The sequence below is a fragment of the Varanus komodoensis genome, unplaced genomic scaffold, assembly GCF_004798865.1.
Source record: "Varanus komodoensis strain SLA01 unplaced genomic scaffold, ASM479886v1 scaffold7_3, whole genome shotgun sequence".
NCBI classification, from domain to species: domain Eukaryota; kingdom Metazoa; phylum Chordata; class Lepidosauria; order Squamata; family Varanidae; genus Varanus; species Varanus komodoensis.
This window is the reverse complement of record NW_025336480.1, coordinates 2,011,981-2,037,524: the sequence shown is the minus strand read 5'-3', so window position 1 is coordinate 2,037,524 and position 25,544 is coordinate 2,011,981. Positions and strand designations below refer to the sequence as shown.

The window sequence follows — 25,544 nt, the reverse complement described above, 5'->3', positions numbered from 1 at the left end:
CTCCCTTGGCAGAGGGACTTGAGGGTTCCAGCCCTTTGCCCCATCACAGCTGCCAAGAAAAGGGCTGTGCTGGCTGCCTCCTGCGATGTAAATGAAGCCTTGGAAAGGAGAAGAAAAATATGGAGAGAAAAAATGCTCCATTGCAAAGGGAGAGGAAGAACTTCCCAAGGCACCAGAGAAGGTGTTCAAAGAACTGAGGAAATGGGCAGAAACTCCTTCCATATATACTGATCCCCAGGGAGGGAGGCAGGGGTTCCCACCAAAACACTCTCAGCTGAGAAATGCTGTATGGAGCGTGTTCCCAACAGAAAGCTCCATACAGGTGCAGAGCCCATGTGAGTTGTGTGAAAACACAGAGACTACGAGGGATGCAGTACAATGGCTCACGCATTCAGGGGCTTCCCACGAAGTGTAGCTGGTGGGTAGGTGACATGTGTCTTACTGGATCTCCCCGCATTGCTAGCCTATTCTGTTAAAGGAGCAAAGGTTTGTGCAGGACATCATCACAACTGAGGAACTGACCTCCTTAATATCATTCAGCAGTGGCAGGCAATACTGATTCTAAACATGAATGGCGTGAACAGAGAGAGAGAGGAATGCAAGCTCAGGAATGACAGCGCTGTACAGAGAAAACGTATATCCAGCAGAAGGGGAGAGAGAGGGGTTCTCACCCAGCCTGTACACGGAGGTGATGTCTGTCTGTGCCCATTCACTGAGAAGTTTGCTGTAATGCTCCTCACTGCCATTGCATGGCACCTGGAGAACAGAGACAACTTCCTCTTCACTGAAAAATATTGGGCTCTTTCTCCTGTGATGGGGATGTAACATGGAGAAGAGACATACAGTGCTGCCGACCTGCAATACTTCCATACCCTCTATAGACATTTCTTGCTATAAAGTGGAAGAAGAACACCATTGCACTCTTTCAGCAGACTTTTACATGCAGCAAATACCCGGCATTCTGAAGCAAATCCATGTTGCCCTGTGGCAAACAGCAAACTACACTCAGAAAACCAGCAAGGCACCTGGGTCTCTTTTCTTGACTGTGGACAAGGTAAGGGGTGGGACTGTGCTCCTGCATTTGGAAAAGCAGCAAATGCAAAAGTTCCACATCATGTAGCTAGAGCAGAGGACTAGGACTGGAGAAACTGGAGTGGACCACCCCACATCAGTGGTTCACCTTGGGCCAGACAGTATCTCTGGGTCTAATGAACTTCACTAGGGCTAAGGATAAATAAGGAAGCAGTAGCCTGTACAATAAACTCAGCTCCTTGGAGGAAGGGTGGGATATTAGCATCCTGCTTGATGTAAAAAACAGGAAAAAAATGGAAATAGGCTCATGAAAGCATCCTGGGCCCTTGGCAGGTTAACCCTTTCCTTCCCCAGATATTGCAGGGCAATGGCTGGGGTATCAAAAGTAGAAAGTATGAGGCTCATTCAAATACATGCCAGGGTCCATTTATGAGCCTCCTCTGTGGTAGTGATGATGGTCAAAAATCTTAATTATGCAACACCATTGTACCTAAGCAGAGCCATCCACCAACAGTTATTTAAATCGTTGAAGGATTTCTACAACCTAGTTCATGGTAGCATGTTTAGGATAGTTTTCCAAAACAAAACTGCTAGAGTTTTCAAGAGAGCCTATTAGCACCAGCAAACATCTTCAGTAATTATACTATACTGTTTTTATTGTTTATTGTATAATAATTTATTTGATGGGTTAATTAGGAAGATAACAAAAGCATTAGCAGGTTTTCTTTTGAATAGAAAATTCATTTACAGTGCAATCCTATCCATGTTTACTTGTAAGTAAATCCAAATGTACCCGTCGGTTCTTACTCCCTAGGAAGTATGTTTAGGATCCCAGTCTTACAAGACAACTCTATGAATGTCCCACTGAATTCAATGGTGCTCTCTACCAAGTAAGTGGATTCAGGATTACAGTCCTAAACTCCCACTTGTACCCATTTAGACTGTCATCCTATACCCACTACTTCTCCCGTAGTACATCCCACTGAATTCAATGGGAATTATTCCAAAGGAAACATGTATAGAATTGTGTTTTGAAGAAGCATGATTAATGCCCATGACGTGCATTAGCCACTTAGACTGGAAGGAAACTACAATTCCAAGGAAAATCTTCCCACAGTATAAGCAACATTACAGTTTTGAGGGGGACAACAGTGACACCATGTGGCGACAATTTCACACATCCAAAGTGGTGTGTGTACATCCACAGGAGGCAGGATTATCCTAGTCCCTAGTACAAATGGAAACTTGTATTGCCTGGGATATATACTTAACTCCTCTGCCTAGCAATCTCCTGTACGGACAACATCCATACGTGATATGAAAGACAATCACAGTTGGAATATTGTAGAAGGATCCTAGGCAGCCCACAGGGAAACAATAATTACAAGGAGCAAGAGATACCTTAATCATCCTTGGGGAAGAATATCTTCATTCACACATTGGCTGGGTTCAGACAACACAATGACCCACACTCCAGTATTGAGTATGGACTGAGTGTGGGCTATGATCAACCACTGTGTGGTCACCTGCAGGCAGCACTGTTTGAGGACACCCAGTCTGGTGCAGCACAGCACATGGGTTCCAGCTGCTACCTTCGAGAGCAAGATGAACCCAGTCTCCCCAGTCCCAAGTGCTCTCTGTCCTTTGGGGATGACTGAAAACGTTCCCCACTAAGGTCCTTTGAACTGGGCTTCTCTGCAGCTCACCCTGTGTCCACAGCTAGCTTGCAGGTTACACTCAGCACGGAGTGACCCCCAACCGGGCATGCCTGTTGTGGGTCTCCCCTGCCTTTCAGCCCCATGGCATGCAATATGGGTTTTGGTGAAAGCAAGATAAAAGATTTATTAAGCATTCAGGAAAAGAACAGAATGGGAACAAGGATGCTCAGATTCTGAGCATGCACCAAAAGTGGCAAATCAGTTTCAATGCAGAAGCAGTAGGCAGTTCAAAGCAGCAAACTGGTGACAAAGAACAAACGAAGAATAAAATACAGTCTGGCTGGCACAGCCCTCCTCTAAGCTGCCCACCTGGTTACTTGAAGACCCACTATGTTCATGGCAAAGTTCTCCTTGTGTCTGTATTACATCTTCCCCTCTTTGATTGTGGAAAAACCACACTGGGACACTTATACCAGGAAATAAATAGGTAATTTATCCTGTGGCTGCCTCAAGCTCCCTTACACCCAAGGAGACTTGCCCCTGGCATTCTTGCTGTAAGAGAAAGCCTCCTCCCCACCTCACTTCCTGTCTCTGTCAATTATATCTCCTCTGCTCCCTCCCCAGCTTGGTGGAGATTACAGAGGCATCTCTTGTCTTGTGTCTGCTGACTGCCCAGCAATAGCTCATCCTCAGCTTCATAATGGATTCTAGGAGATTCCTTTTGTTCAGGCATCAAAGCAGTTTACTGTTTAATAGATTGTCTAAGTGGCAGTGCTTGGCCTACAGATGACTTTGGCCTCAGTCATCAGCACTGCAAGGCCAGGGTCCAGTGACCTGGCCTTTAGCTTAACCTAAGACTTAAGGGACTGCAGGTGGCACAGCGGTTTAAACCGCTGTGCTGTTAGGCTGGTAGATCGAAAGGTCACCGGTTCAAATCTGCACAACAGGGTGAGTTCCCGTTGCTCCGTCCCAGCTCCTGCCAACCTTGCAGTTTGAAAGCATGCAAATACAGGTAGATAAAAAGGTACCACTTTGGTGGGCAGGTAACAGCATTCCGTGCACTTCGGTGTTTAGTCATGCTGGCCACATGACCATGGAGACTGTGGACAAACGCTGGCTCCCTCAGCTAGGAAATGGAGATGAGCACTGCCACCTAGAGTCAGGCATGAGTGGACTTAATGTCAAGGGTAAACCTTTACCTTTACCTTTTAAGACCTTCAGCTGAGTCTTGTTTGCATGGAGAAGGTTTCTGTCTCTTGGACTCAGGTAAGACAGAGTCAGCATGGTGTGGCTGAGTGGGCTACTTCAGGAAGATCATAACATGCCTGAAGCAAAGGTTATTATGATGTCTGACATGCTAACAAACCATGATTTGTCAATCATACACAAAGAGGAACCATGGTTTGTTGTTAGGTTTTGTACTGTGTGCTTTTCATAGATAACAAAGCATCATTTGTTAGTGCAGCTGGGTCCAGGCATCATGATAACCCACTTTTCAACAAATTAGTCAAAGAACAACCCACAATCAACCATGAAGGGGGTTATTGTGCTGTCTGAATCCAGATATGGTGAATATGGCCAGCAAGGTAGTTGATGAGGAAGTCTACATTTCTTTGGATTTGGTCTCCTTTACAGAGCAGTCCTAAGATGCTGACAGGAAGAATCCACAGTGGATGAAGTTCCATTTCCTATGCCTTGCAGCAGGGTGAGTAGATTTTCCTTACCACTTTTCTTTTTTTGCATGTGTGTTTTCTAATATTTCCCTCCCAATGGGCAGTATCCACTTGGACACTTGCACTAATTTAACCTTCTTTACATTAAGCATAAGGGACATCTACTCGTAGACAACTCCAATGGTGCTAAATGACATGGCGGGTTCCCCAGGGAATAGTGTCATACCAGCTAATGCTACTGGTATTCCACTAGAAGTCCTTTATGCTAGTGCAATGTTATTCACATTAGCACTAGTGTCTGACTGGATATTGTCCATTGCCTTTAATAGGAGGGAAATAGACAAAGGCAGCTCCAAGTCTGGTGAATCATCTTTTCCTTTGGAGGGGAAATACTGAGAGAATGCAGGGTTTTTGAATCCAGTAGATCAGGGCCTTCCACAACATGCCCCTTTCTTCTTCCTGTTGCTTCCTTTTAGCTTAACAGGCTTATTTTTTGTATTTTGTAGTGTTTGTCTTCTTTTATATCAGACTATGTTATATTTTTCCCACTTGTTTTCCATTGGCTTGACAGGGGCCTAGGTATGGTTGATTTCATAAAGGGAGTTGATTATAGCAGATTGCTTGCTCTCTTCTTTTTTCATTGTTTGCTCACTGTATGTATACTGTAATTACAATTATCAATGGCTGGTCAACTTTGCTTAACATTTTATACAACAGCTATAAAAAGGCCTAAGACTCAGCTGTGTTTCTTAGGTTGCATTCCCATCTGGGAGTGAGCATCACTGAATACAATGGTACTTACTTCTGAGTAAACATACATAGGCTCACACTGCAAGAGCCTCACACAATACTTCCTAAGATAAAGTTTCCAGCTTCTCTCAACATTTTTGGACGCCTGTCAGGAATAAAGAGAAACTACAAAAGATGGGAAAAAACCCAATTGCTTTGTGTGCAATTCTTTAAAACTACTGTTGTCCCTGCACTAAATCTATTATTCAGCCTTCCTTGATCCTGCATGGAGAGTACAGGTAGGAAACGTGTGGCTCTCTAGATCCTACAGGTTTGCATCAGCCCTAGAAAGCATAGCCGTAAGAGCAAGAGAAGAGATCCCTCTGGTCTGGCATTGTTGATACTGCCTCTTAGTGGTTTTCCAAGGTTTTTGGGAAGGTCCTTTTCTCGAGACACCAGGACCTGAACAGAGGGCAGAGGGCCTTCTGCATGCAGAGCATGTGCTCTGCCAACAGAACTACAGCCCTTTCTTCAGGAGCTACAGGCCAAAACACCGGGAGGGCCAGTAGGTGCCCAGAGCATCTTCTGGCAAACCCTGCCAATAGAACTCCTAGGTGACATGTTTGCTAATTAAATCTGCCCTGAAAAAAAGATATCCCAGACCTATTACCACTTTTATAGACCTCTGGCCAGAATATAAACTACCTGAAATTGATTGAATTGACTTTACAAGAGAAAGCACTAATGACCAGCTAAGCTTGATTTCTCCCTCGTAAACCGGCAATTCTCCCTGATGCATAAACACATTTACTCTCTCCTTGTATTCATGGTAACTCTCCAGACTCACACACAAAGCTTGCTGCAATTGAGTGACGCCATTTTTGTGTTTCTCTTCTATTACTTAATTGGCACCCTGCAGCAAATGACGTACCATTTGCCATGCCATAAGGCATTTCTGGCAGCTTTCTCAAGCTCCTTCTAAATGTCCAAACTTCCCTAGTCTTCATTTCTCAGCTTCCTAATACTCTGCCTACTCTACCTATTTGTTATAAAACAAAACTGTTGCAAGTTTGCTATGAGCCAAAACTCCATCACCTCCCTATGAGCACGGACACTCCCATTGTTTTCAATATCATTGTGGATGTTATGGAAATACACACAGGGAGCTTTCCCCAATACTGAAGGGAAAGAGTCTTAACTGACAAATACATCACGGTGCATATGCTTCAGAACTGCGATGGAAATACCAGAACTACTGAACTGCTGCTATTCTTCCTTGCTCTCCACTCAATGTGGCAACATCAAGCCAATTTTTAATGTTATAAAATGCTATCTGTTAACCAAAAATCAGAGGAGGAGATGCTAGCTATACCAATATTTCTTAATGATACAGTGTCCCCCATTCCACCCCCAAAATAAAATAAGACAGATGCTAGCTATGGAAATTTTATCTTAAAATGAATTTCCTTGTCAGCTCAACAATTCGAGATTTTGTGAGATGATAATCTCCACCTTTATTTTAAAGATTCTAGTATATGCTGACATACCACCTCTGATAGCACATAGCCAACAAGATCAGTAGCTACTCACAGCATTCTCCTTCCTGAATTTGACAAATCCCTTTTAAAGCCATCCAAATTGGTGGCCATCACTACAACCTATGGCAGTGAATTCTATAGTTTAACTGTGTGCTGTGTAAATAAATATTTCCTTCTATGTGTCCTGAACTTCCCACTTATCAGCTTCATAGGATGACCCCATGTTCTAGGTTTATGGAAGGAAGAAAAATATCTCCCTCTCTACTTTCTACATCATGCGTAATTTTGAACACTTCTATCATGTCTCTTTCTACTCGCCTTTTTTCTATACTAAACAATTCCAGTTGTTGCAACCGATCCTCAGAGGAGAGCTGCTCCAGCCTCTTCATCATTTTAATTGCCTTTCTCTGAACTTTTTCTAACTCAATGATGTCAGAGAAAATGGGAAAGGAGAAGCCCTCTGCTCCAACAACTTTGGTACATGGCACTGAAGGGGAGGGGTCAGCTTCCCAACAAAAAGCTCCGCCTTCCTATAGAACATTCCAAATGAAACTCTGGGCAGGTAAAGAGCACAAAGAAGAACTTAAAATGAAATGCAAAAGAAATTAAACTGGCCCTCAGCCCAGGTCTTTAACAGTCAGCTAAGTCATTTTGTGGAAGGGAGGGATGCAAAAGCTCCAAGGAAAATTAGAAGCTGTGAATTGCAAAATAAAGAGCTTCTCCTTGCTCTGTGCCTGGACTAGGACCCTCTGCTTGTTCACACAATACTGTCCCATGGATTACAGTCCACTGAGAATATATTACAAGTCACTTTGCACCTATGGTGGGAGGTGGGATCCCGAAGAGTCTCTGTTTAGCAGACTCACGGTCAGCAAACTTATGGTTTCAGTTGTTATTATTTATTTATTTTATTTATTTTATTTGGAAAATTTCTATGCCGCCCCATTCGCCAAAGCCTCGGGGCGGCTTACAAATAAATCAATTAAAATACTATAAATTAACAATATAAAACAAGTTAACAGTATAAAATAAGTCGCCCTGGCCAACGAATAAAATAAATAAATACCATTAACAATTAAAATGACGTTTGAATAAAAAGGTCTTCGCCTGGCGCTGAAAAACAAATAACGACGGCGCCAGGCGGACCTCTCTGGGGAGCGCATTCCATAGATTGGGCGCCACCGCAGAGAAAGCCCTCCTCCGAGTACTTACCCTCCTAATTTCCTTCACGGAGGGTTCCCGGAGAAGGGCCTCTCCCGCTGATCTCAGGGGGCGGGCAGGCATATGGCCTGCCCTGAGCTACCTTCTTAAATCACAAAGAAAATCAACCATAAGCAGCAACATTTTTCAACCCTCCTACTCACATTCCCTTCACCTCTCCCACTACCCAAAAGATAATGAATTTCTAATGCAGCTAATAATACCGATTCTGCCACGCTCTGTGCCTACAAGGGCTCCCCAGCCCCTCACATGTGAAGGGGTTCAGCACACTTACGTTGGTTCATAAGTCTCAGGATGCACATATTTGGTTTGGACAAAGCCTATTGACCCGCTGGTGGTGGATTTCCCTATAAACCATGGAAGGCCTGGAATGAGAAAGCCAATGACCTCTAGGATGTCTCCTTTGCAGAAGCTCAGCTCATCCCAGCCGTTCCCTCTGTGATCCTCTGTGACTGTGTATTTGCCTTGGCCTGAAGAACAAAAAATGAAAGCACCCTCGTTTCAGCATACTGAACAATTGAACCATTCTCTCTTGGCAAAGTGGCAGAGAAGGGCATACTTATGAAAACAAGGTCTCTTTGTATCCAATAACATTTTTTATTTTCTTCTGTAGCTTAAGCTTCACCTGAAACCACAGTCAGTTCTTCTTAATGCCAAACAGCTGGGTGGGTGGATTGCCCACCTGCTTCCACTTTCAGGGTGAAAGTTGCATGAGTGTGGAGAGAGTGAGTTCCTCTTCAAAAAAAATCCCAAACGCTGAAAAGATTTACACATGCCCATGCCAGTCGGCTACCACGGTTCCTTGGTACCATTTCTCTTCAGAGAGCAGTCCTAATTAATTAGGTATCATGTAAAAGTGATGTCATGACACTATGATGCCTGTATGTTGCTAAGAGTAAACAAGGCTATTTTTTGAGCAAGGTTACCTGGACCACGGCTAAACAGGAGCTAGGGGACAAATGACTGCACAGCGGTGCTTCCTGAAGAGATGAACACTCAACACTTGTGTGGTGAGTCCTGAAAAATCACTGAAAGGGGGGAGCACCTTGTTATGCTAATCTAGTCTTTACAAAAATTCCCCTTCCTGTCCTTTTTTTCTTTTTCTGCCCAACATTAAGAGAGACAAATGTGTCATTCTTTCTAAGATAAGGAATGCCTTCTCTTAAGAACAAAGACTTGAGAAGGCATTTAGGGAAGACTTTTCTCGGTACTTTTTGAATAATTTAAACAAGCCCCAATTTTCTTAGAGTAATTAGGAAGGGAAATGTTTTGCTTTCTGAGCATTCCATTTGGAGTTTAAAATGCTTCTTTTTTCAATAACAAATGAAGCTGGAATGGGCAGCCATTTTGCCGCCACAGGGAACAATGGGCAACAGGTCAGGGATTGTGCTGGCACCTACACAGCTGCACACACTTTCCACACACACACCCTCATCCCCCACCCCATCTCAGCATGTGGGGATGGGGAGGTTTAAATCTCCCCTTTTGGTATGCAGAGATCTCTCTGAAAGTGAGTATTGGTTGATAGCATCCAGCACATCTTGGATTTCAAAGGTTTTCCTGTTGGGATGGAGAAGAGCAAACAGCTGACTCGGTGGGGTTGGAAGGGCACGAGGAGGGAGGCATGCAGAGCGACTGTCCGCACACCTTCCTCACCATCAGTGCAATGGCCATTTTGGCAGGGGCAACTGGAGCAGGCGGCATAGAAGGCTTGTGATGGTCACACGTGGCCTGTAGACTGTCCAGGAGTGAAATAAAGAGGAAAGAGCAATGTAGAGTTGTCTTAAGCAAGTTATGTAGCTTTGTCTTAAGCAGCTTACCCAAATGAGATTGCACTTACCGGTCTGCAAAGAGTCAGCTCCACTGATTTGTTTGGAGATGCCACAGCTCATTGGATAGTTCTTCAAAAACCACCTGAGAATGAGAAGAGCTGTGAACAACCTGCCTCTTTCAGAAAATGGTTTGCTTGGTAGAAGAGAATCAGATGCTAGGTGTGTTGCTGCCAAATCTGCTTCCTCGCATGCTGTAGCTTTGGTGATTTGTCATGGAATGTATGGCCAAAAGGTGGGATAATGGGCATGCATCTTTTTAGAGGATTATACAAATTCAGAGAGTGGGGATAAACCCAAGGGTTGGATAACATCATCATGTCCATTTTAAAAGCTTTCCATGCACTGCAGGCTTGCTGCTACTGGAGAGAGCTGTACTTGGACTACAGCCCCATGGTAAAGCACCTGCTTTGCATGCAGAAGGTCCCAGACTCAGTCCTTAGCCTCTCCACTTAGAAAGAAGGATCAGGTAGCAGACAGTGGTAAATACCTCTGCCAGAGAGAGGCTGTGCAGACAACCCTGAGCTAGACAGACAAACTGGCTGACTTGGTATAGGGCAGCTTCCTGTGCAAAGAATGTTGGCCCACCCCAGCAAAAGGTTTTGTACACATTTTAGTGACAATGCATGACGAAGGAGAGTATATTGTCAACAGATACAGAACCAAAGATCTCTTGCAAACAGCCTTCCAGCTTTGATGCATTTGGTGCATTGAGACAGGGATTTTCATTCTGGACCTGCAGCTGATGCACTTAGAGCTAGAATGTGCCTACATATTCAAGGTGAAGAGCCAGAAATTCCCTGCCAAGCGAACAAAGACCTCTTTGTACACAAAGTCCTCAAAGTCACTGTTATCAGTGGAGGAGGAAAACAAGATTCTAGGCATGTTTACAGTTTGGTTACAGCATTCACAGTTCCACTCAGTGTAGGTAGTTTGGGAGGGACACTAAGCAGCAGTCCATCTTAATCTCGGAGATATGAAACCTTGTTTAAAGGCTTTTATTCTCTGAGTAGGACTGAACCCAGTGGATGGACATGATGGCTCAATATGTGGGTCCCATGCCTAGATTACCGCAGCCAGTGTACTTACTGGTAGAAGGGATGGGGCAATGGTTCTATGGTTGTCACAGGGACCAGGCCCCTCTGATCAGTCAACAGAGATGTCCCTTCCCATTTTGCTTCATGCCCGATGTCTTTCACATGAACGAGCTCATTCTCATAGAGCTTCAAATCCTCCCCTTCTTCCTCTGCCAGCACATTCAACACTGCCCTAGCAAAGAAGTTTCCTGTGGGTAGACAAAGAGAAGAAGAGAAAGGAGTGCCCTGGTTCTTGGTGTACAAACAGCACAGGAGCGCCCATGCTTACCTTTGCATGGTGACCTTCTAGGTGTTTGGGGCTATAACTCTTGTCACCCCTGACCACTAGCCATGCTGCTTGTGACTGATAGGAACTGCACTCCAGAACACGTGCAGGGCATCAGGTTAGGGAAGGCTAGTCTACTCCCGTGCAAACCTCCTTGCACTGTTAGTACTTCTTGGGAAGTTCTGCTCCACAAACCACCTATTTAACAGGCTGGGCTAGAAGGCACAAGAGGCACGGGCTTTTTCTGTCCTGGTGCAGTAAATGCAGCATTCCCTCAGTCGGAGGCTCATTTGGTCCTGTCTCTCTTTCAATATATGGTGCAGTCTTTCCACTTTTAGAATTAAGACCTCATTCTAAATGGTACAGTTTATACTTATTCTTGATCATTAGGGTATCACTGCAATTTGTTTTGTTTTACAGGTTTGCAAACTATCCTGGGTTTGGTTTCTCTCTGATTTAGAGAAGGGTAAAGTAAGGTAAGTAACAACTTCCTCCTCCCAGGTAGGGATCCACTTGTATTTGAGCCAAATCAAATCAAACTGGTCTAAAGTGTATCCCTAAAGAGATATCTGGAGAGGGACTAGAAGGTTGGGCTCACGTTTCTTACCTTCCTGCAGCAGAAGACCCAGGTACATGGTGGCCATGAGATCTTCATCTATAGTGACTCTGATTTCTGTGTCCTCCACCAGAGCACAGTTCAGCCAGTACTCTGGGGTAAAGAGAAGGTGCTCCAAACAGCAACCCACATAGCCTAATCCATCGCACCAAAGAAAAAAGGCAAACATATAATATAACTCGCAAAGCAAAAGGAGACATTTCTGTCAGAGATAAACCTTTGACCGATGGGCCTAAACTGAATCCAGTTTGCTTTGCACATTTACAGACCACCTCGCTTAGAATTGCTCAACAAGATCAGCAGAAATAAAACGACATCACAAATTTCAAAGCAATTAAACATGCTTAAGGCCTATATGCAGTTCATTAAGCAGTGAATTAATCAAAACATTAATTACATTTTCATGTCAAGCCTTTTTTGATTATGCCTTCTAACACATGCACAAGCTTAGGTCTATTGACATCATCACTGTGCACTTCACTGTCAGATGATTTTGGGAATAGCACAACTTGCTACAGCAGACCAGAGGTGAAGAACCTCTGTCCTGTGGGCTCAGTCCAGCTCTCTTTGATTCCCCACACCTCCCAACTGCCAATCTCATTTGATGGCTTCCCAGCTGGTAATTCATTTTCCCCATTTGAAATGCCCAATCTGCCTCTCCTAGGGTGTAATTCCTGGCAGGAAGAGCTTTAAGCTACAAAATGCTGGTATTTGAGATATTTTGACCTTATTCCTTTTGTCTTTGGCCTCATTCCACATTGGAATGTTGACCCCAAAGTCTTTTCCAAAACAGAATTCAGCTTTTCAGCTGAAAAACGTTCCTTACCCCTAAAGTATACCTTACAAGGAATATATGAAAAAGATGCATAGATGCAAAAGTTGCATTTGCTTTTACTGTATCATAGTCCTGCCTTAACACCCAGGACAACTTATTTTATGACTTCCCTGCCAGCCCTCAGGCTCTCCTGATAGAACAACAGCCACCCCTATACAAGTTCAATGGGATCTACCAAGTGCTAAGTATGTTGAAAACTTCCAGATTTCTTCTACAGTCTTAAAGGAGAGCAGAAAGCGATCCTCCTGGGCCTGGATGCACACCAACCTGGCTGACAGCTCCTGCAAAAAGGAGAAGTGGAAAAGACTGTGGGAAGTTCCATACTTCCAGCCCAGAAATCCTAAGATAGCACTTGTCTTGGTACTTCTGTGGTGAAAATGTAGCATGCGCCCTATCTTGCTTTTCCCAATGACAAGGATGACATTTCAAATTTGGATTCTAGACCCTCATTCCATGCCCGTGGTCAGAATGATAGCAGCGGTAAAGTTAAGAAAATGTCAAATGGAGTTAAAGGTAGGAAAGTGTAAAGAGTTGCATACTGGGGGTGATGGTGGTGGTGATGATGATGATGATGATGATGCATACTGGGTTGTGGTGGACAGCTCAATGAAAATGTCAACCCACTGTGTGGCTGCACTGAAAAATGCAAACTCGAGTTAGGCAACATCATGATGTTACATTTAGATCCTGCCTTTCTTCCTCTTATAAGGAAGGCTTCCAAGGTGATAACCATGAATGTGGATAGCTTTAAAAGGGAATAGAACAAATTCATGGAGAAGGCTATTGATGGATATATGCTTTCTCCAGTATAGGAGGCAATATGCCAGTGTATACCAGTTGCTGGGGTTCCTGGGCAGGCAGTGCTCATATCCTGTTTGTGGGATTCTGTGAGCAGCTCTTTGGCCGCTGTGTGAACTGATACAGGCCAACATTTCATTTCATTTCATTTCATTTCTTTATTTATCCGATTTCTATCCCACCCCATTAGCCAGAAAGGCTCTCTTTCCATGTGGAAACATTTTGTGGTGCAGTGGTTGGTGACCTTTCTAGGTCATGGGCAAACTTGGCAACTTGGAAAGCTGTCCTAAGCACCACTACAAAAGTGGTGCTTCCATGGGAGACATGGCAGAAGGAAAGAAAGCTTCTCAAAAGACTGAATACAGGGCAGAAGTTTGGCTCTTGCTTCCCAACACACTAAACAATTCCTCTGAAATCCCAGTTTTCAGAACCAACATAAACCTAATTCACAGTAATCTCAAATGTAGGTAAGCAAATGCGCTTTAAAAGACCAAAGAGGTACAGCAGCTTGTTGGATAACAAGAAAGGATTCCAGGACACACAGGTGCCTGCCGCTATGACATTGTTTACCCCTGGATAAAAGTGTTGGACTAAAACTTTTTAAAAAGTCCCTGGCTAAAGCCTCCACAGCCACGAATTTGCTGGTTGACCTTAGTTCAGTTACCAACTGTCACTGTAATCCAGGGCAAACCCCCCAAGTTCCTTGGAGGAAAGGTAGGGTTTAGAAAAGGTACACATTTTTAAAAGTCATTTTCATCCTATGTCTTTGTTGTCAGCTGTGATTTCCACACCTCCCTGCAGTCCCGTCAGCACAGTTGGTACAATGATAGATGTCGGGGGAGCGACAAAAGATGTTGACAATACATCCCCGGCTGCTTCATGCAGTTATGCCCAAGAATGCCAGCAGAGGCCACAGCTCAGTCCGAGAGTGAATGCTTAGCATGCAGAGTGCCCCAGATGGCAACTTTGGGTCTTGCAAGGAAACAACAATCACAGACAGGCAGTCTGGCGAAGGCCTCTCTTTGAGGTCGTGAAGCACTGCAGCTGTTTCTTTCAGGGCAAGATGGCTCAGTGGTCTGACCCAGTATCAGCTTGTGTTATCGCAACATCTGATGCTTCAGAAAGCAAGCAGGAGGAATAGTTGTACCTTGAACAGAGCACAGACGTCTTTATCGTCATTTTCCAGGGCCCACAGCTTCTTTCTTGCGGCCTCGTGTAGCTGAGGATTGAGGCCCTGTCCAGAGCGACTCTTGACATAAAACGAGAGGGAAATCTCTTCAAATTAAAAATAGAAAAGACAAACAAACAGGTGGTTAAAGAAGAGAAAACGTTTTATTTAGAACTACCTTTCCCCACCAGCATCATTCTGCATGGACCACAGCTCAATCAATCTAACAACTTTTAGAGCAAAAAACATCATTCCTAGCTAGCAGCAGTATCCCTCGATTTTCATTTTTACTCAAGGGTAGGTGCATGGGGCCTGATCCAGGTGTTAAAAGCCCACTTCCCCCATGTAAGGTTCCTACTCTGGATAAAAGGGGCTGCACCTGCTCTATAATAAAAATGGGAGAGGGAAGTTGATACAGATTTAAAGTAGTATCTCTCTTGACCCTAAGGAAGAAGAAGAAGAAGATAATGGTACTCATGTAGATATGCTACAATAAAGAGGATAGATATACTGATATATGGTGGCAGACAGAAATGTAAAAGCAAAATCTCCATTATCCTGCAAGATGTCCTACATTAAAATAACAGGTTTATGACTCAGAGACCCCATCCCAAAGGTCAGATACCTGCAGGCAAGCAATAAGGCGAATTTAAAGTCTTGTTCCTGGACCAGCTGGAGTGACTCCAGGGTGGTTTTGGGGAGGTGTTCCAGCAGTGCTTCTATTGCGACATCTGTCACTTTCAATCTTTCCCTATTTCAGTACCCTTTACCCCCTTATGCAAGAAGCTGAAACATAGCAAACAGCACTGAACATGCTGAATTTTTCAGTTTAATCTGCTTGCATGACCTCTCCCTCTAGTGAACAGGCAAGAGGTGCTGTTTTTTGAAATGCCTGCCAGGGCTTAGGAGGGACAAGCCAACTTACAAAAAAAGATGCTTGTTGGATCCAATCTAATATACTTAGCATGGTAAAAAAGTCTCCTTCACTTCCTTCCCCTGAGGTGAAGTATAAAGGAATCACTGCAATTCATGCCGACTTGCTTTTTTCCCCATCCCTCTCTCAGTTGCTGCAATCAGTTAAAAGGGATTAATATACACCTGGAACCAGCTGTTGCACCCTCAGGATCAGTGCTGAAGACCTCTCCTTGCTCCTACTTCCACAAGAGTGCTGGCAGTGTCAGCATGTCCCCCTCCGCCTTGTTCAGAAACATTCACTGTCAGGATTTGTGCAGCATTTTCAACACAGATTTGTTTAAATTTTGCAGCACCCTTCTTTTCTAAAGCTAAGCTCATTGAGGACACATCTGAACCCACCGAAATCAACAAGATCAGGCATGTCTGACATGGTGGTAGATTTTGGGCTAAGACCCAGAATCTGAGAATTTCTTTTTCTATTGAGTCATATACTTAAGGTCTAATTTGACTTCATACAAAAACTCTGGGTGACATTAGCTACTGGAAAGAGATTGGATGAAACAGGACATCAGCACATCACTTGACCATTTTTGCTGACTTCTGCACCTACTTTTGGAAGTATAGATTTGACCGTCTACAAACTGTGTTTCCCTTTCTCCCTTCTCTTTTTATGCTGCATTCTTAATCTTTCGAAATGTTGCAGAGGCAGTGCTCTGGAGATTTGCCTTGATCCTCTCTCTCTCTTTCTCATTACAGATGTTAAAAACATAAAGCAGTAATTAGACAAAACTTACCATTTGGGAACCCTTCCCCTACTGCCAGTGACACGGACTCAGTTTCCAGAGTGCCCTCTCCTATCTGTGCAGGCTGACTTCCTGGATCCAGTTCCCTGGGATTACCTGACAAGTCACCATGCAGGCAGAAGGACCACTGTCAACTTTTCAGAGGAGGTAAAGCAGGGCATAATGAAAGGGGGCACGGGGAGATAAAGAGCTGCCAAACATTCCTCAGACCAATGGACAATCAAGCCCAGAGGTTTTGTCTTGGAGTAGCAGCAGCTCCCCAGAATCTCAAGCACAAGTCTTTCCCATTTGTACTACCTACGGACTTTTAAATTTTTGAAGGAACCTAGAACTCTGTACCTCTATTCCCTGCTAATGGGGAGGGCATAAAGGAAAACTCCAGATGTTTTTGAACATCAGCTCCCAGCATTCCTGACCATTGGTCATGCTAGCAAAGGCTTCTGGGAGCTGAAGCTGAAAATATCTGGAAGTCTAGTCTACCCTCAGCTCACTGCTGCTGTACTGGCACAGAGCTATGTCCCTTGCCAAACCGGAAAAACAAGGGCCTGTTTCTTCCCTAGAGGGCCACTACCTCCCTTTGTTCTTATCACTGACTTCTACTCCTTACCAACATCAGGGTCAACCCATTGGTCTAAATCTAACATAGATATGTTTAAACCCACTGAAATCAACAGGATTAGATATGTATGATGTGGTGGTGGATTTTGGACTGAGTCCCAGAGCTGCCTAAATAGGGCTACTTCTGGTGGGAAAGAATCCCTTTAGAATGAATGAATGAAAATTATATATAAAAATTATGACTCTCTGGTGACTGTTCAGTGGGAGTAGGGAGTAGGGACACTGCTGCCATAAGCCTGGGCTCCTATTAACATTCCTGAAAGTAAACAATGTGCTGCTTTATGGCCTTTTAAATATCTAGAACAAGCCACCATTCTAGGAGGACGAAGAAAGAAACGGTGAATCCCAGTCTTGGTCTGTGTCTCAAAGATTAAAGTGCAGAATTTAGCTACCTGGTGAATTTTACACTCCTGGCAGGTAGGGGAGCATATAAATGATGCTCAATGTGTATTGACTATAGCAGGGATGGGCAGCCCTCAGACTTGCAGAATCTATTTTGCTTTTTGGAAGGCCAGGTTTCTTCAAATGGAGCCAGGAATAAAGGTTTAGAAGTAACGCTTTCTGATCCAGATTTACCTTCTGCCCACCACTGTGTTACAGATGTCTCAATATAACCCACCCATCCCAGTTAGGACTGGGCTTTGCTCAACTACGAGGACTGAAACAGTCAGTGCGGGGATGATGCCAGTTATCATTTGACACATCTGAAAGGCACCAAACTGGGGAAGGCCAGCTTAGAGGAGGGCCTTTTCTATAGTCACGCTGAGTAGGGATGCTTGAGGAATTCAGTCTTTGCAAAGTCCTGCATGAAGGTCCTGATCTGTTCCTCTTAGCCTAAGGAGCACAGTGGAACTTAATGGTCCCTTGGATTTCGTATTCCCTTGAAGGTTACATTTCAGCTTTTGTCAGTTTAGTCATATGAAAACATGGATATAAATGTAGATTTTGAGAGAAAATACAGATCTCAGTATTTATTAAAAGACATATGAGTACATATTTAAATATATCGTTTAAACAATTCCAAAAGTCATGCAGAAATGGAATGAAACTATGGTTACAAACATGATACAAATTGCTAGATTGATTTTTAAGTGTTTAAGTGTTTTAAGATGGGGTTTTATTTGAATTTGTTGTCTGATGCTGTACTTTTATTTCATTATACTACTGTCCTGGGACTTTTAGTGAAGGATGGCATATAAAACTTTAAAATAAATAAATAAAATGCAGATTTGTCTATCTTTAGCGCTAAGACTTTGGAACAAACTACCAGAGAAAGCTTGTGGTCAACGTGCCCCCTTGTTAGGATTCAGGAGGCATAAGGAGTCCTATTTATTTAGGCAATCTTTTGGAAGCTGAATTGGCCATGGCTGCTAAAGTGACTGAACAGACCTGCTGGGGGAGGGCTAGGTGGCTGTTATTTGCTGAACTTCTTCATTTTTAGCTGTGTTACTATCTGTTTATTTTAAAGTTCTATAATAGGTTTCTTGCAAGTCACCTTGAGCAAAGTGCAGAGGTGTGGTTGAAAAGTTTTCAATAAATAAAAAGACAGGTCAAGTTGGAAGAGTAACTCCGACTCCAAACAAACAAAAGAAGAAAGGTCCCTATATAACTATGCCCCCGCTCCAGAAATTCTCTATAACAGCCATGCGCTTTCTCAGTGGCCGCTGTGGATTCCTTTTCTCACTTTCATGCTGATCTGGGTAGCAACGGGAGTCTGTAGAAACCACACCAGGGAAAGGGGGCCTCCTAGTTACTGCAGTTCTTCAAGAAAAGATGTTGATTTGCATAAGCTTTTGCCCATCAGTTTTCTGGGGGAAATGCAGATATCCCGTAACTGCTACGATCTGAAAAAATCTAACAGGGTTTACACATCATCAAGCATGGCCCTAAAGCTCCTAGAATGAAGGAATTTGAGCAGCAATTACATTAATGATGTCTGACACCAACTGTAAAAAATCCGGCATGCTCTTCCCCAGCTGAGTCAAACTAACAGGACTGAAAAAATGGGCCATGTCGGTGGGTAGATTGGGCTTATCAGACAAAAATTATGGGCCACAAACAATGGCATGCTTTTGTAAGTTGGTTCACTTAAATGATCCCTATCCGGTGTCAGTCATGCTAGTCTGTAAAACAAACTGTAATCTGATTTATATGGAACAGTAAACCATATTATATCTACAAACAGAAAAAGACGGCTCAGCAAATGATAATTTGGCAGACTTTTCTTACAAGAAAATGACATTTCCCTTTGTCATCTGCTGTCCTTGGAGGAGTTTTAAAGCAGTCTCACCAGTCCCGTTCTACAGATGAGCTAATGAAGTGCATGGGAAGTATCCCCAAGAAGCTGAAATGATCCGGTGGCAGAAACTGAAACTGAGACAGGCATGGAGCTTCCAAACTACATACTTGCAGTGTCACTGCTTCACCCGTCACACCTTTGCCAGCATCTGGAAAGGCAAAAGCCTGGACAGAACACCACCACCACCAGTGGCGAGCTGTACTGAATTGTGAGCAAGAGGCGACTCCACATTTCATGGGGCAACCACGTTTGCTAAGCCTGAACTAGAATAACACCAGCTATTTCCTACAGGAAACATGGCGAGAATGAAATGGATGTGTATTTCCTAAAAATGTAATAGATGTATACCAGGAAGCTTTGGCAAACTGATGCTTTCATAGCACACCCAAAATATTTAGAGATATCTGTCTGCTTTTCACAGTTCATTTGCTTCCTCTGAATAACACTAGTGTAATACTGGGATAGCTACAGTGAACAGACTTTCCATGTAAAAAGCAAAACACACAAAGAGTAGCCACATTGACCAGAAGAAAAATCTCAAAATCCTTATTAGTGTAATACTTTCATTAAGTCAGCCAAATGATCAGTCCAAAACATGTAATTTCTGGAGATCTCAAAAGCATGCACATTGCTTGTGATCATTTGGTTGACCTAACACAGGCATTACACAAAGTGGCTCTAATACACTATTTAACGCAGGGCCAGTATTTTGCTCAGCAGTAGTCAACTTATGGCTCTTCAGATTCTTTGGCCTACAATTCCCATCATTCCTCATCACTCACTATGTTCAGTAGTGTTAAAAGCATAGAGATTTTTCTTTTGCAGCACCCTGGTACAGAAAGAGCTTCCCTACCTGGTGCCTGTGTAGTGCTCCTTTCAAGGCCAGGTGAAGACCTTAACCTCCCAGGCATGTAGTCTTTCAGTTTCTGTTGTTTTAAATCTGTAACTGGAGTTTTAAATCTTTGCACTGCTGCCAGGATTTATTTTGGGTTTTATATTATATGTTATCATGTTGTATTTTATTGTTCTACCTGTTGTGAACCACACAGAGAATGCTGGCTATCGGGACAAACAGAAATTTAATAAATGAATCAATAAAAATAAGTTGTAAACCAAACTTCTGCGAGGCCATGAGTCGCCCACCTCCGATTTAACTCATAATTCTAAGCTCATTATTATGTGTGCATGTGTACATAAACACAGAGTAAAGAAAGGGTACATATATACAAATATGGACAAGACTAAACAAATACAGTGTTAGTGTGTATGTCTCACTCTTGGCCACTATAAAGTACTTTCTTTGTAAACCCAGTTGCTACTGGACTAAGCCTTCAGATTCTTTCTACAGCACATGTTCTACCCATAATATGACTAAGAAAGTCCCAAGTTCACCACAAGACAGTAATATCTCATCCTCTCTGACACACACACTTCCGCAGGTAAAGAGCAAGACCTTTTTTTAGCAGTACCTGATGCCATCCTCTTCTTTTGGAAACATGTTTCTGCAGGTTCTGCTGTGCCCTGTTGCAGATTGGACCAACTGGCCAGGAACACAGGTTGGCCAGATGAACAAGAAGACAGCTCTTCACCTGGAGGATGAATAGAGCCATGGGTAAGATGAAATTCAGAATAAAACGGCATTGCTCATTTCAGATCATTCAGAGGAATTAAATATTTGCTATCACAAATGGGATCGCTCTTGTTCTCTCCCTCTCTCATACACACACATAGTGTTTGCCCACCACCTCCTTTGCCATCCATATTCCATTTTAATCCTAATGGTTTTTAAATGGGGAACTAGATGTGTTTAGGACTGAAATTAGTTTTAAAGTTTAAAAAACTATCCTGAAAATAGGCACTTTCTGTTAAAATAGATTCTGCTAATGGTTCTTGTGAGATTCCTACAGAAACAAATTTGTAACACATCCTTAATTTCAGTTTACTGTGTGCTTATACCAATTAAAACTGAGAATGCATGAAAAGGAAATCCTGATGCTTCAAACAGGCATCGGCCTAAAGGCTGGTTCACTGAGTCATGTATATCACTGGTTTTCTTCACACTTGATTATCGTACAATGTACAGTTTCTATCAATGACCTGCATGTGTGAACAAACTCTATGGGAAAGGGCAGGTTTTGTAGTGATATGGAAATCCAATCTGTGATGATTTATCCAAGTATGTAAGTCACCACTTGGCAATTCTGATACAACCATCGCAACTTGGGAGCCCTATCATGGATCCTGGATTGTGTTGCTCAGCATCCCCAAACCACACATAGGGAGCCATATAGCTCTTTTCCATGCCATTCACACTTCTGAGAACTTGCGCAAAATAACCATGGAAAGGAACTGTGTCATGCATTCTCCCAAACATCTACGTTTCTGATGTAGCCTAAGTAGAGATGTGCTAATCAGCAAAACTTTACCTTGTGGAAGTTCTCCAGATTCTGTCCGGAAGCTTATTTCAACTACAGTCTGCATCAGATTGCAAGCTTTTATTTTCATTTTACATGCAAAAATTAATATTTTCCCAAATGTATGGTTTTTTTTTTCAAATATATACAAGTACTTCATTTTTTTTTGAGGGGGAAGTGGGTGGAGGTCACAAATTACATTGCAAGCCTGGAAACAAATTTCAGCTGCAAACTGCATTGAAGTCTTTTGTGAACTGGGTAAATACTGATCAAAAACAGACTGACATGAATTTCTGATATATCCCTAATCCTGAGTGACAGAGGAAGAAATGAACCTGTAGAGGCCAATATGCTACAAATGCCGACATGGATTAAAAAAAATTCTCCTAATTTAAGCCAACCTGATCCAAGTCTTCATTCCTTAAGGCAGAACGGAAGGCAGAGCATACATATTTGTACCTACAGTATATTTGAAATGCATTAAAAAATCACAGAGTAAAATAGCTCTTAGCTCATATAACTTGTTCCTTCCCAAGCAGAAACCATTATAAGGAAGAGCAAATGCATCATTCATATTCTCTAACCTGGATTATTCTTGACTAATTCAAATGCTCAGCTTCTATTACAGCTACAATGACAGTCACTAACTAAGGATTTCTCAGGTTGTTACTATGAGTTTCCTTATGCCATGTCTCCCTTTCAAGGGAAAATCAAGACTGCACAAGTTATTGTTCTGCAGCCATGAAAACAGAAAATTCCATGCTGGGAATGATGGGAATAAAGGCTGGGCATAAAATGACACTTATCAGAATGTCATACATAAGTGACTTGAGCCATTATACTATTGTGTGGGTACAGCTGCACACAACCTTTCTAAATAGACACTGTAGAGCTGAAGAAGATGCAGAAAGCAGAAACTCAGTGAACAGAAAAAAACAAAAACAAAAGGCAAATGTTGGCCATAAGGGGAAAAAATCCATATTAATGCAATATTTTGACCTCTGAGTTAGCCTAATAAAGGCCTTACAGTAATGTGTTTTTTGGATCAGAAAAATATCTTCCTTATAAAGACTAGGGAGTAGGCAGTTTTAATTTGGGAAAAAATGGTACTCAAGCTGGGAAACGTCATGGCAGACGTTGTGAACTTATGAATGGTTCAAAGTAAAACAGTAATGACACAAAAATGTGCCATGTCCATTGGTTCCAGGTCATTGCATCTTGCCATAATGTACTGGCGAGCCCTTACCCCTAAAATGCAATATGCTTGGCTGATGAGGGGGAGGGAGACAGGCCTCACTCAACATCCTCTTCATGTGCCTTCTGAAAACTAGATTAAGATTCTTAGAAGCAGGAGACATGGGAGCTGAGCATACAATCTATTTTCCATGAAGGAAACCATAATAATCCAGCACCAGAAATGTAAAATGAATAAACAGTCCTTCCCATTTATGGGGATGATTCTACCCCCTCAACCCAGGAGCTGCTGCTAACACTGCAGGAAGCAAACGGTACAAGCCTAAATTTGTTCTTATTTTGCTGTGCTGCTTAGCTGCTCATGCAAAGTTGTCATAGAAGGCTTAAAGCAAATATATACACAAGACCTGAAAGCACCACTATGCCGTAGCATGAAGGAGCTGTGGGTAACTCACCTGTGGACCACAGTGAAAATTTCTTCTGGAAAGGCAAGCCAAAACAGCAGCCCATGTGTCCACCATCCCATCCAGCCCCAAAGCCAGCAATTGCTCCTTTCTGACTACTCCAGGGCAAGACCAATGCAGTCTACTGCATCAGCCATTCAAGAGGGCTCTGTTAGTCTCTGGAAAAACAGCCTCTCAATGCACAATGCATCTTTTGATGGCTAGTCTGCATTTGGAAGGTGGGAGGTGTGGCTGGGCCTGTCTCCCAAGAGGCAGCAACTGCCTAGCATCAGCTCTTCAGTTCCAGGGGTTTGCTGCCCCTCCATGCCTTTTCAGATTGTATCTCAAATGCCAGGCAACACATTCCTGGCATTCCAAGCTTTGGTGGGTGGGAGTGGAAAAAAAACAGAACTATGTTAAAGGCAGGCAGGGAAACCCACACATCCGTGGAGGATAATTTGCATGTTATGCAAATAAGGTGCACAGCTATGCAAATAGAACATAAGAAGCTGCCTTATATGGAATCAGACCATTGGTCTATCCCACTCAGTACTGTTGATACTAACTGGCAGCAGCTATCCAGGGTCTCAGGCAGTTCTTCTTGCCATGCTGGGAGGTGCTGAGGGTGGGACCTGGGGCCTTCTGCATCCATAGCAGGGGCCCTGCCACTGACCTATCGCCCCTCCCAGTCAGGCACTCTGCAAAGCTCATTCACAGAACTGTCAGCAGGTGATTCACCACTGCAGATGAAAAGACACAAAGAGAAACGTACCCACTAACCCTTTCATGGTAGGGGGCTTTGCTTTTTACTGCTCCCCCATCCCACACTCCATTTGTGTTCTCTAACGCAAAAAGTCACATTGTGACTATAATATGCTGTGCCTCATGAGATCTGTTCTTTGGTTAAATAGTCCAATACCTCTAAAACTCTCATTTGACTTAGCAGGAGAATAAGTCTTGCATTTAACCACTTGCCTGGAAGCCATAAGAGACCAGGAATGTAATGCAGGTGAATGAATTCCATGCATGGAATTCCTTCCCTCCTCCTCTAGCTGGCAGATGAAGGGAAGCCCTTTCCTCCTCAACCAGCATGAAAGCATAGCAGGCTGACAGGGGAATGATGGATCGTTCTGTCCTTCTTCTGCCAGGCTACTTTTTTACTCGTTTGCAAAGAGACTACATAGCTATGGAGGAAGGTGCATCTCCCATTCTATGGCCAGCTCACAAATGTAGGCTACTAGCCTCCTAGCAAGCTAGTAAATGGTTTTGCGGGCTAGTAACTTTGTGGAATTATTTACACAGCAGATTTCCACCTTGCCTTTTCTATATATGAAACACCCAGGGTAGCTTAGAACAAAAACTATATGAAACAACACAGCCCGTGAGCTACAAAACATCACCATAAACAGGTGACCAAGTTTACTGAAAAGCTTTCTGAAGTAACAGAGTAATGGGACTAAGTGAACCCCTCTCTGGAGGCTCTTCCACAATTTTGGTGCCACAACCGAATGGGACCTAACTTTCATATGCACCTAGCACATCTCTGAGGGTGAGGGAAGGAGGAGAAAGGCCTGTGTTTTGAAGTGAAAGTCTCAGGCGGGCTAATATGAAAGGAAATGCTTTTTGACACACCGTGGTTGCTGGCCACTTAGGGCTGAAAGTTTAAAACTTTAATCTTTAATTGAACCTGGAACTTGACGGGAAACCCATGCAAATGATAAGAGGATTGGTGCAGGCTCGAGCAATGTTCCAGTGTCTTAGCTTCCTAGCAGCTGCATTCTGGAAAAGCAGAAGTTTCCAGATTGTTTTAAAGGGTTTAATGCAAAAACCAACAAACAAAAAACCACCCATTAATGTTCATAGCGTGCAAAACATTCAGTTATACGCTAAAGATTGGAAAATCAACCCGCTCATTGGAAAAACAGAAAGGAAAAAAGGAAACTAGGATAGCTAAACCCGCTATATTGATTCTCCTTTTTAATATTTATATTACTGAATCAGTTTGTGATGATCCCCCTCCACTCCTTTTTCTACTGCAAATAAAAGATAGTTTTATTTACAGTCTTCCCTCAGATCGACTCCTTTATGCATAAAGCATTAGTAAATTAAAAAATACACTCAGTGGCTTGTAGGCCAGAGATACAATGCTAGCTTCTTCTCCCTACATAACTACTAGATAACCCTTTTACTGTTAATTTACATCCATATATGCCCGCCCGCCCCTTAAGATCAGCGGGAGAGGCCCTTCTCCAGGATCCCTCTGTGAAGGAAATTAGGAGGGTAGGTACTCGGAGGAGGGCTTTCTCTGCGGTGGCGCCCAATCTATGGAATACGCTCCCCAGAGAGGTCCGCCTGGCGCCATTGTTATTTGATTTTCGGCGCCAGGCGAAGACCTTTTT

The 25,544-nt window shown here is 43.2% G+C and overlaps 1 protein-coding gene across 8 annotated transcripts in view; it reads right to left on the bottom strand.

Annotated features, from left to right (window-relative positions):
• SH3TC2 (SH3 domain and tetratricopeptide repeats 2) overlaps positions 1–25,544 on the bottom strand; it is a 57,162-nt gene that overhangs the window by 17,085 nt on the left and 14,533 nt on the right. For 4 of the 8 annotated variants that reach the window (XM_044454312.1, XM_044454314.1, XM_044454315.1 and 1 more), the window contains 8 exons: positions 20,564–20,683; positions 14,439–14,566; positions 12,669–12,774; positions 11,650–11,793; positions 10,770–10,965; positions 9,692–9,765; positions 8,126–8,321; positions 672–808 (listed from right to left, as the gene is read on the bottom strand). In XM_044454312.1, coding sequence (XP_044310247.1) covers positions 672–808; positions 8,126–8,321; positions 9,692–9,765; positions 10,770–10,965; positions 11,650–11,793; positions 12,669–12,774; positions 14,439–14,566; positions 20,564–20,683 — 1,101 coding nt within the window. Of the gene's footprint in view, positions 1–671; positions 809–8,125; positions 8,322–9,691; positions 9,766–10,769; positions 10,966–11,649; positions 11,794–12,668; positions 12,775–14,438; positions 14,567–16,168; positions 16,274–20,563; positions 20,684–25,544 lie in introns of all 8 variants that reach the window. The other 4 variants (XM_044454311.1, XM_044454313.1, XM_044454318.1 and 1 more) reach the window with 2 other exon arrangements.